This window comes from Hoplias malabaricus, chromosome 2, assembly GCF_029633855.1.
Source record: "Hoplias malabaricus isolate fHopMal1 chromosome 2, fHopMal1.hap1, whole genome shotgun sequence".
NCBI classification, from domain to species: domain Eukaryota; kingdom Metazoa; phylum Chordata; class Actinopteri; order Characiformes; family Erythrinidae; genus Hoplias; species Hoplias malabaricus.
In genome coordinates this window covers 79983876-79996271 of record NC_089801.1, presented here as the reverse complement: position 1 = coordinate 79996271, position 12396 = coordinate 79983876, and the positions used below count along the sequence as shown (strand labels likewise).

Below are 12396 nucleotides of genomic sequence, written 5' to 3'. Positions count from 1 at the left end.
GAATATTTTAGTGCTATTTTCATTCTATTTCCACATGGAATTTCACTCCAAACTAAACTTTGTGAGGGTAACTACAGCCAACTGCAGCAGGAGAACACACACATTATCCACATGGACATTCAACTCACAATCACACAACTCTCACCTGAGCGTCTCCAGTTTACAGTGTGAACTCTTTAGTGCCTCAGAGATCAGCTTCACTCCTGAATCCTGCAGGTCAGTGTGACTGAGGTCCAGCTCTTTCAGGGGTGAGTTTGGTGAGTTCAGAGCCAAGTTGATAACTTTACAGTAATTCATGGACAGGTCACAGCCAGAGAATCTGCAGGATGAGGTCAACACAGAGCAGAGTGCAGTTAAAACAAAGAATGTGAAATTGGGGATTTGTGTTATACAGGATTTGTGTTATATTAAGTGATGCAGACCTGATGAGCTCAGTCCGTTCATTCATTCATTCATTCATTCATTCATTCTTTCTCTGTTACTGCTTCATCCTGTTCAGAGTTGTGGTGGGCTTCACACACTGTCAGAAAAACTGTTACTGTGGTGGTACCCTCAGAGTTACATATTCAGTACCTTTAAGTAGAGAGCTTGACTGTACTTTATTCTATTATATTATAGATTTTAAAACCGGGTTCATTTCATGCACCGAGTTTCATTTCCAGGACTTATAAATAGTTCCGTTATTTTACACAGTTCTATAATTAGTTTACAAATATTCACCTCTTCTTCTGGAGAAGAGAATGTAATATACCTTTAAGAAACAAAACTGGACTTTAAAACCACTGTTGTACCTTTCAAAGATACATTTACACTCATTGTACCTTTAGTGATCATAATGTACTTCTACTGTACCCTTTGTTAACATGAGAAAGACGAAGTTTTGAAAGAGAAAAAACTTCCTATTATTCCTCTCCTTCTCCCTCTCCACTCCTGTCCTCCACAATGAGAGTCTTTCTTTTGTACTGCAGTTCAAGTATATACACAGTCTTAACTAATTATGTAACTAAACACATATGAACATTATCAAACTCCCTTATTTCTTAAAAAAAAAATTATTACACTTAACATCAGAATATACCAAACATAACTAAACATAAAGAGAGGCACGGCGGTGCAGCAAGTAGTGTCGCAGTCACACAGCTCCAGGGAACTGGAGGTTGTGGGTTTGAGTCCCGCTCCAGGTGACTCCAGTTTGGTGTGTTCTCCCCATGTCCGCGTGTGTTTCCTCCAGGGTTCTCCGGTTTCCTCCCATGGTCCAAAAACCACACATTGGTAGGTGGATTGGTGACTCAAAATAAAAGCGTCCGTAGTGAGTGTGTGAGTGAATGTGTGTGTTGCCCTGTGAAGGACTGGTGCCCCCTCCAGTGTGTATTCCCACCTTCCGCCCAATGATTGCAGGTAGGCTCTGGACCCACTGCAACCCTGAACTGGATAAGGGTTACAGATAATGAATAAATGAACTAAACATAACCTGGTATGTCTTAATAGCATCCTGATATTAAGTTATTTTAGTCAATTAAGCACCAGATGGCGTCTTTTCTCAGAGACTGATTTTGTGGACTTTAGTGCATCAGCAAGTGGATGATTATCTGTGACTCAAATTACTGGTGGAGCATGTTCAGCATCACCAGTAGTTAGTTCTGAGTATAGTGTTGCCAGAAAAATAGCATTATCAATTCCTTCAGACATTGCGAATGTTTCACCAGGAAGTGTGCTCCGTACAATCCTCTTAACTCTCTATGACTGCCAGGAAAGGGGTGGGAACCTTCCATTTTCTCCCATTAGAACAATCAAGTGCCCTCCTTTAGTGCCACCATCTGAAAGATTTTCAAACGAGGCATCGCTGAGCACAAACATTTTGAGAGCACTGTCTCTACCTAAGTGTTGAAAGTTCAGAACTACCCTCTTTGACTTAAATTTTCATGCTATTCTGTTTGCTTCATGGAGTGTTTGGATAGTTGCTGTTTTGAAGCTTGATACTAGGCTGCTGGCATCAAACAACATCTGGCCTGCTGTCTTGCAATCCAGAGAATCTGGCCTGCTGTCTTGCAATCCAGAGAATCTGGCCTGCTGTCTTGCAATCCAGAGAATCTGGCCTGCTGTCTTGCAATCCAGAGAATCTGGCCTATCTTGGATCTAAGCAGGTCATTTTCCTCCTCACAGAGTGGTGAATCATGTTGCACAGCTCATGAGGGGTCTGGGTTGCATGTGTTGAATGTAGTTTTCCTGGTGCCCTCGTACCATTTCATTAACAGTTTCAAAGTCTATACCCACAAAACAGAAGTTTTCATGGGCTTCACACCCAACTTGAAAAATAGATCTGAGATGGGGTATTATAGCTGTAGTGAAACTTTGTGTACCCCCCCCCCATAACAAATAAAGTCATCCACATGACAGGCAAGTAACCCGGTTACAGTGTAGTCATGATCTAACCTATGGAAAACAGCTGGATCAACCTTGGACAATTTTCTTCCTGTTCCCAGCACCATTTCCTTATTTGCCAGACCATACACAAACATTTTGAGCTTCCATATTCTTTCACAATCAACCCCAGGGTTGTCCCTGCAGAAATGCAGCTTTTATATCCATAGAATTAAGTGTCCACCTTTTTTGACAAATAACTGCCAAAAATAGCCAAAGTGCCTCTGAAGCACATGTAGGTGAATCCTTTTGCAGCTCTGATACTTTTAACTCCTCAAAACCTCTGGCTACTAATCGTGCTTTTGGATTTAATTCATTTTGTGTCTCTTTGTACACACCCATCAGGTAGAAGATGCACTTTTGCCCTTCATCCCTAATCTCCTCAAACACATTGTTATCTCTCCAGTTCTTTATTTCTTTTTGCTTGGCAATGTCAAATGATTAGACCTGTCGCGATTATCACATAATTGCATGATCACTATTATTTGAGCTAAGCGTGAGGTTTTGAGCTGACTGCGATCATATTATATTTTATTTCAATCCCAACAACAGAATATCAATTATGTGTATTTCTAAACAAATGGTGCTATTAAACGGTGGCTGTAAAAAGTGCCAATAAAACAAACCTGAGAAATCATCTACGGATCCACCACCGCAGTTCGCTGAACTTGGGAAGACAACGGCATCAATAGATTCTTCCCGGCAGTTGGCCCTCGGGCGAGTATCTTAGGCTTCGTTCACACAACAGGTAAAAGTGACTAAATCTGATTTCGTGACTGAATCTGATTTTTTAAACTGAGCCACACGCACAAAGAATGATGCTTCAGGTGCTGACCAGAAGGAAATATCCGTCTGTTTCATACAAAGCACTTTCGTTTTTTAAATGAAGGAATGGGACCAGACTTGTGTTGTACTGCACAGAATCACAGAATCTCCCTTTTCCTTACTCCAAATGAGTTCTATGTTAAAAATAGATTATTAATTAAAGACTCTATTGAATATTAAAACGTGAACTGATTTTACTTTCACTCTAAGCTCAAATTTCCCGGGTCTCTCACGAACACGAGTCTCAAAAGAGAAGAAGATGAGCACAGACATAATGAGTTTAATATTTCCAGGAGCCACATTTATACAGCTTCATACCGACATGAACAATATCAAACTGATATAGAACTACTGAAATAGGTCTTCTCTTGTTGGTTTTATTAAAAAAAAACCCACCTTTATACAAATTTCCAAGTGTTTTATTTTCTCATAAACGAGAGATAGGAATCTGGTTTCAGGAGTTTCACAGGTTTTTCGTTTCCCAGTATTTTTTACAAAACGGAAATCCTTTAACCCGGCCATTTCAACTTCCTAAACACCTCAATTAAAAACAAAAATGCTTTGGACCGTAGTCCGGAGATTATTCTGAGAAGCCGGAGTGACGTAAATGTCACATGAATTCCGACCTGGCCTTTCAGACGGTCAAATTTCCACAGATGGACATGGATCATATGAAAGTGGCCCAACTCTGATGTGAAAAAGTCAGATTCAATTTGATTTGTGTTGTCTGGAAGCCATTCGCTTATTCTTATCGGGCTAGTGGTCTCGTCACTCTGTCGTCACTTCCGGCTGACAGTTCGCGTGCTTAGTTTGTTTGTTTGCTTGCTGCTGTTTAATACTGTTCCTAAGCTTTTTACTTAAAGTCTTTACTGTTAATACTTTACTAATTTATACTTGTTAGTTGTACTTAGTGTTTTTCTAAATTCACTGTTAATACCACTACCACTTTTACTGTTTTTCATATTAATAACTACTTCTCTACTCTCCTGACTATGGGGACCTCGAGGAACAATCACTCTCCAGGCTCAGTGTAACAGAGTTATAAAAAGAATACAAAATAAAATACTCATATGTGTGAATCCTCTCAAAATTATGGTCTACTAAACATGTGTAGGTTTTATTTTTCTTTATAAGAGCTGATATATATATATATATATAATCCTATTTATTTTATTTATTTATTTTTTTTCACGTTAATGTAATAATGTAATAATTCCATGTTGAGATTGAACTACAATTTCCTGTAGTACACACACGCAACTGCAAAAGCTTCAGTTTTCTCCCTTTTTGTCCTTACATGCTTCCCTTACCCCCAGTAGCGGTTGTGCATTGCTGGAGGTAAGATGTGTTAGAGAAGCTCTGCGTAAAGTCTCATATTTTAACTAACTATATGTACTAATTGAGTGGATTGTTGCAAGCATGATGTATAATATCAGTTATAGTATTTACTTACTGTGTTTTTATGAGTATTAACGCATTTTGTATCGAAATATTTACTTTAATTCCCCTACGGAGCTGTAAGTGGGCGGCGGCATTTTTTAATTTTGGCGCCAATTGCTCTCTGCTGAACAATGAGTTAGGAATTAAAGTTTAAATACTTTTCATTTCTCCTATTTTTGTAAAGCTTATGTGCAGTTGCAGAAAACATAACCTGAGAAAAAGATTGTGTATGTGTGTATACAGGCACAATAAAGTCACACAGAGAGGGAGAAACATCTTGAACCTTCTTCATTCCGTCCACCACAAGAAAGCAGTGACCCGTCACATCAGCACGGAGATCAAGCAACTGGGCTGCCGAATTCAGCGTCTCCTGGAGAAGCAGACGGAGCTCCACCGGGAGAAGACGAGGCTCGAGGACGCCTGCGATGCCTCCTACGCGGCCGTTGGCACACCAGCTCCTTCATCACGGTGGCTCTCCGGGATGGCCATCTTTACTCCAGCTCCGAGCTGGGAGCGTCAGCATGGGCGTGGGAAGCCAAGGTCTTCTCCCCCTCTACCGCAGCCAGTCTTCACCTCTACCACCCCAAATTGAGGTGCTCAGCTCCTGGCCCTCACCTGCACCGAGAACTAAACAGGACGTGTTTTTATTATTGGCGACTCTATAGTCAGACATTTAAGAGTCTCAGGCACTAAAAGTAACGCTACTATGTCCTGTCTCCCAGGTGCTCGTGTCCTGGATGTTGCCAGGCGACTTCCCTCAGCGCTGTGGCAGCGTGAGGACTTCGGCACCGTCGTTCTCCACGTGGGGATGAATGACACTTCCGCCCGCCGCAGCCGCACTACCGTTCGCTTCCGGATACCGATCGGAAGAAGATGGACGCCAGGATCGTCATCTCCGGCCCCCTACCCACCTACAGACGAGGATGTGAGGCATACAGCAGGCTCTTCACACTCCACTCCTGGCTCCGGGTTTGGTGTGGCACTGTTGGCGTGGACTATGTTGAACACTGGGAGTGTTTTTAGGGAACGTCCTGCCCTCTACCACTGGGATGGGCTTCACCCTAGTCATCTAGGTTCTGCAGTTCTCTCTGGGAACATCAAGGACATTCTATGCCAGGCTTGACTTATCCCACTCACCAGGCAAGTAGATTACACACATTTACAAAATAATTACAAAAAAAAATTACAAATTAATTTACAAAAATAATTTAACTATTAACCAAAAACATGGTTACAACTTTACTTCTTTTGAAATTATGTACATTAACATAATTAACCCCGCCACAAATAAGAACACAATCTCCTTATTAAACATTTATAGATCACCAGGGCCCTATTCAGAATTTATAAAAGAATTTGGTGAATTAGCTACTAATTTTGCAGTGTCCTGTGATGAAGTAATAATTGTAGGAGACTTTAACATTCATTTTGAGAAAAGTGATGATCCCCTAAAAAGGCATTCACATCAATCATAGATTCTTTTGGTTTCACACAAAATGTATCAGGCCCTACGCATTATTGTAATCATACACTAGACTTGGTTTTGACCTTGGGCACTAACATAAAATACCTAAATATTCTCCCTCAGTCTTCCACAGTCTCAGACCACTACCTAATTTCATACAAAGTGAGTTTAGATATTAAAAATTGTACATGCCCACATTACTATCTAAAGCACTCACTAACCCCATCTACAGCCCCTAAATTTATTGAAAACATCACCTATTTATTGACCTCAGTCAGTAGTCCAGCAGACCCACTGGAGCTAGACAGACTGACTACTTAGATAACACACTTTAATCAACTCTATAAAGTGTAGCACCACTTAAGCATAAAAAGCTATGACAGAAAAAACTCAGTATACCCTGGTATAATGAAGAAACACTCACCTTAAAACAAACCACAAGAAAATTAGAACGGAAATGGCGGTCAACTAAACTGGAAGTATTTCACTGTACCTGGAAAGACTTAATAACCTTAAAAACCTTATAGAATATAGAAGGGCATTCGTCAATGCATGTTCAGCACATCTGTCCTCACTGATTGAAAATAATAAAGGGGGGGGCGCTAGTGAGTGTCGTATGGAGTAGACGTGTTTTACGGAGCTCCTCCGCACAAAATTTCTTTTTTTACAATTTTTCTTAACGCCGTCTGTTAATCATTTTTTCAGTGCTTGTATAACATAAGCTGAATTTGAACTTTCCCCGTTTACACTTTCTGGCCCTCGGAATGCCACCAAAAGCCCTAAAACAATCGAAAGAGCCTCAGCGTGCGACGGTAAGCATGGAGGATGATACTAGCCGGGGTGCTAGCCAAGGAAGCGACGAGGACCTGCCTCAGATCTGGGAAAAAGTTGCTAATAAGATCTAGAAGTCAATAAATGAGAGGTTTGATAAGTTTGAACTGTCTTTTCAAATTTTACAAACTGCGCTGCACTTTGTCACGGAGAAAATGGATGTGGCGGAGGAACAAATCCGGGATCATGAGTCGCGCATTAGCTTACTTGAAGCATCTTTGACCGAGACCCAGAAGAAAAATGAAGCTCTCAAAATTAAACTCGATGACCTGGAGGGTCGATCACGCCGCAACAACATTAAAATAGTCGGGGTGCCAGAGGGAGAGGAAAAGGGAAAACCAACAGTTTGTTGTCGGCCTACTTCCCAGGCTACTTGGAGCTACACACTTCACTGAACCACTCATTATCGACCGGGCCCATCGTGTGCTTCAATCCAAACCTCCAGAAGGAGCAAGACCTCGCACAATTGTCGCCCGGGTTCATTTCTACACCAAGAAGGAGCGGATTTTGAGGCTTCAAGCCGGGCGCAACCTCGACTACAATGGCCACAAAGTGTTCATTTTTCCGGACTACACGGCTGAGGTTCTAAATCAGAGAAGGAGTTTTAAGGATGCCATGCAGGCGCTGCGTGCGCTAAAGGTGTCACACATGCTCCGCTTTCCCGCAAAACTCTGTGTTCGTCATGAAGGTCAGCTCAGGAGCTTCACATCCCCTTCTGAAGCAGCGAAATTTGTGGAATCCGAGCTTAAACAAGTTTGAATGAGTGTTGTTGATACTTTATAGCTTCTGGTGTGTTTCAGCAGCTAGGTTCTTTAACAATTGGTTTTTGTTTTCCTTGTTCATTGGAGATGGTATTACATTGTGTACATATTCAAACAAAGTGCGGAGATGCTCATTAGGTGGTGTAATTTAGTAGTAGTATATACCACAGATACATTGTTATCTCTGTGCGCTTAGTGTTCCTGTCTATAAGGATAAATACAGTGCTTCTCTCTTGTAGATGCTTACTGAGTTTGGGTGGGATGACTTATATGTGGTTAGTGGAATATTTTTTTTCCTCTCTCTCCAGGCTGTCACTATACTTTTTTTTCCCCTCTATCTTCAAACTTAGATGTCTGTAGTTCATAATGATGGAGCGGGGGTCACCTTTGTGTCTTGGAATGTTAAGGGGATGGGTCACCCTGTTAAAAGAGGTAGGGTTTTCTCACATCTAAAGTCTCTCAAGGCTGATAAAATTTTGGCTGGGTATCCCAGGTTTACCAAGCTCCATTTACTTCTAAGGCCAGAGGCGTTGCTATTCTTTTTCGTAAAAATATACCATTTCACTTAGAAACTATGGTGGCGGACCCACAGGGCAGATATATTATAGTCTCTGGCCATATTAACTCTTTTCCCTTAGCTTTGGTTAAGGTATATGGCCCTAATTTTGATGCTCCTGATTTTTTTCATAAATTGTTTGATGCTTTCCCAGTAGATAATTTTAGGAACATCATAATGGGAGGCGATTTCAACTGTTACCTGGACTCCTATATGGACAGACTTTCTCAGAGTGCACCATCTTCACTAATGTCTGTCAATGTTTTGAACCAGTTGATTAAGTCTAGAAATATGGTAGATATTTGGAGGCTGCAGCATCCCACTCACAAAGATTTTTCATTTTACTCTCATGTACACAAATAATTTACTAGGATTGATTATTTCTTGGTAAATTCTGAACTTATTGGTAACATCGAAGACACCAAGTACCATAATATTTTGATTTTAGATCACTGTCCAGTCACTCTTCAACTCCAATGTAATATGGCCAAAGAAAAATATAGATGGCGCTTTAACCCTCTTTTGCTTAAAGATCCACTATTTAATGAATATATTAATGCAAAGCTCAATGAATTCTTGGAGATAAATGATAATGGTGAGGTTTCAGACTGTACTATTTGGGAGACTCTGAAGGTAGTCATGAGAGGTCATATTATATCATTTGAAGCACAAAAAAAGAAATTCAACAACATTAGATTATTGGAAATTCAAACGGAACTTACAGCACTTCTCTTGCACAATCAATTTATAATCAAATTTTAAAATTAAAATATGAATACAATTTAATTCTCAGCCAGCGTGTGGAAATCTATTTGCTTAAACTAAAATATATATATATTTTGAATTGGGGGATAAACCTGAAAGATTATTGTCCAGACAGTTAAAAGGGATACAATCCAAGCAAGCCATTCACAAAATTATTTCAAGTTCTGGTGAATTAATTACAGATCCAAAAGAAATAAACAGTTGCTTTAGGGAGTTCTACTCTGACCTATATTCTTCTTCTTTTTTTGTCAATGAGGCAGATTTTAACCAGATTTTGATAATCTGACAATACCACAATTGCCTGAGTCTTGCAAAGAAGAATTAGATGCTCCGATATCAGAAACCGATCTTTTAGAGGCTATCAAGGCTTTCCCATCAGGCAAAAGTCCTGGTCCAGACGGATTTGGGTGCGAATTCTACAAAGTTTTTAGTAGAAAACTCATCCCCTATATGCTGTGGATGACTCTATTAGGAATGCTAAGTTCCCTAAATCTCTGTATGAAGCAAACATTATTTCATTATTAAAAAAAGGAAAGGTGGAGTCTGACCCTGCCTCTTATAGGCCAATAGCTCTCTTGAATTTCGATCAAAAAGTGTTGACCAAGGTATTATCGATTAGAAAGCATATCTCCAAAATAATTCATACAGATCAGACTGGTTTTATACCAGGATTCTCATTTGCCAATACACGCCTACTTCTTAACATTTTATACTCAAATAAACTAAAAGATAAAGAGGCCGCCATTATATCTTTGGATGCTCAGAAAGCTTTTGATCAATTAGAATGGCCATATATGTTTGAGGTGCTCAGAAGATTTGGATTCTGTGACTTTTTTACTACATTGGTTAAGATGCTTTATCTTTGTCCAACATCAGTAGTGTTCACTAACGGAGAGTGTTCTAGTCCATTTGACCTATGTCGAGGGGTTCGTTAGGGGGATCCGTTGTCTCCCCTTCTTTTTGTTTTAGCACTTGAACCATTGGCAATAGAGATTAGGAATCATCCACATATACATGGTATTAAATCTGGTGATGTTGAGAGCCTCTTGAATCTGTATGCAGATGATTTGTCTGATTTGTTTGATTATTTATATCCGATCCGGTGCTGCCTGTGCCTAATTTATTAAATTATATAGATGCTTTTAGTAAACTTTCGGGTTACTCAATTAACTGGACCAAAAGTGAATTCATAAATATTACCAATAACCTTAGTCCTACTTTTTTTAATTCTTTGCTATTTAAAATAGTTGAGGATTATTTCACATATTTAGGTCTTAAAATTCCAAAAAATCCAAAACATCTTTTTAAATTGAATTTTCTGCATATGATTGACAAATTAAAAGCAAATATTGAGAGCTGGAAGTTGCTTCCCCTTTCGATGATTGGACGTATCAATGCTATTAAAATGGTGATTTTACCACATTTTCTATATTTATTCCAAAACATACCTATTTGCCTCCCCTCAGCCTTTTTTAAACAACTAGACTCAATTATCTGTGCTTTTGTTTGGGCCTATAAACCTCCCCGTATAGCAAGAAGACATTTACAACGTCATACAGCACTTAGAGGGTTAGGTCTACCGGTGTTTAAACAGTATTATTGGGCAGCCAATGCAAGGGTTCTCACTTACTGGCAGAAGGGAGCTATAGACAATTCAATTTCTGAGAAGACTCCACTGTGGCTAAGAATAGAGACCCAGTCTCTAACAAAAACTTCATTACCGGTCTTACTATTCTCTATGACAAGTCCTTCCATCAAAACATTTGGCAATAATTTTATCATCAGAAACTCTTTGAAGATTTGGAATCAAATGAAAAGGTTTCTCTCCTTGCCTCCAGTTTCTACACATACTCCTTCTACACATACTCAGTCAGATAAGGTGTTTGCTACCTGGAGAGATAAAGGTTTATTGTGCATTAAAGATGTTTATATAGACAACAGTTTTGTTTCTTTTGCCCAGCTTAAATCAAGATTTAATCTTCCTTCTTCCCACTTTTTTGATATTTGCAGCTTAGGCACTAGGCACTATGTTAAAAAAAACAACATTTTTTTTAACTGAACCAAAAGAACATTATTTATGACTTGCTCACGTCCCCTCCTGACACCAGACATTTGGTGTCTAGTTCCGTTTCTGTATTATCATCATCATGTAATACCAATTCCTTAAAGGATAGTTGGGCTAAAGAGTTGGAGGCTGCAGTCACGGATGATATGTGGGAGAAGAGCTTATCCAGTATTCATCGTTGCTCAATTAATTCCAGGTATAGACTCATTCAGTTTAAAATATTACATAGGTTTTATTTTTCTAAAACTAAGCTGAACAAAATCTATGCCTCTGTTTCCCCTATGTGTGATAGATGCCATATTTCAGAAGGATCTCACTTAATATGGTCCTGCCGTATGTTACATTATTATTGGTCTAGCATCTTCAACTGTTTCTCAGAGGCATTTGAAGTGGGTATTCCTCCAGATTATAAACTGGCTATTTTTGGCTATTTCGATAGTTCTATCTGCACAGCAGCAAGCCTTATTGGCGGGTATGGTTGCAGCCAAAAAAGTTATACTATTATCATGGAAATCACCAGTTGAGCCATGCTTTAAGAGATGGTTAAATGAGATGTTATTTATAATACAAATGGATCAGATATATTGCAAAGAATCTATAAAAGCACCAAAAACGCTTTTGTAGCGTGTGGGGACAGGTTCTGAACTATTTGGAGCGGGCCCAGCCAACATCAGCCCTGCCTTGAATTATACACTATTACTTGTTAACTTATCTATAACTCCTTAGACAGCCTAAACATTTTATTTTTATTTTCTTTTTTATTTTTTTTTCTTAAATTAATTTTTCTATTTAGTTTATTATGGTGACGTACAGGTGTGTACATGTTCTAATTTAGTTAGGTCTGTGTTTGTAAATTTTTTCAAGTGTGTATCTGTCTTTAATTTCTGTGTTTTGTTTTATGTGATTTCGAAAATAAAATATTTAAAAAAAAAAGAAAAGAAAATAAGAAAGACAATCCTAGAGCATTAATCTCTAAACAAATCAGGCAGCTACTGATCCACAGATCCCAGCCATTCACTCCAGCAATACTTTTATGGACTTTTTTAACAACAAAATTGAAAATATTAGACAAACAATAAATGTCTGTCATCTGGTGTGGATGATATAGAACAAAACATAGAAGAAAGACTAGAGGACTTTGACCCAGTACCACAGCTAGAATTGGAGAAAATCATCTACTCGTCAAATTGTACGACCCTGCATACTTGATGCAATACCAACAAAACTATTTAAAGTAGTATTACCAGTCATAATCAATCCCCTTTTA

General features: G+C 39.1%; 1 protein-coding gene across 1 annotated transcript in view; it reads right to left on the bottom strand.

The window, feature by feature from the left end:
* Positions 1-12396, bottom strand: part of LOC136687332 (NACHT, LRR and PYD domains-containing protein 3-like) — a 72315-nt gene that overhangs the window by 36727 nt on the left and 23192 nt on the right. The window contains exon 5 of the mRNA XM_066661713.1: positions 146-319. Coding sequence (XP_066517810.1) covers positions 146-319 — 174 coding nt within the window. The remainder of the gene's footprint in view (positions 1-145; positions 320-12396) is intronic.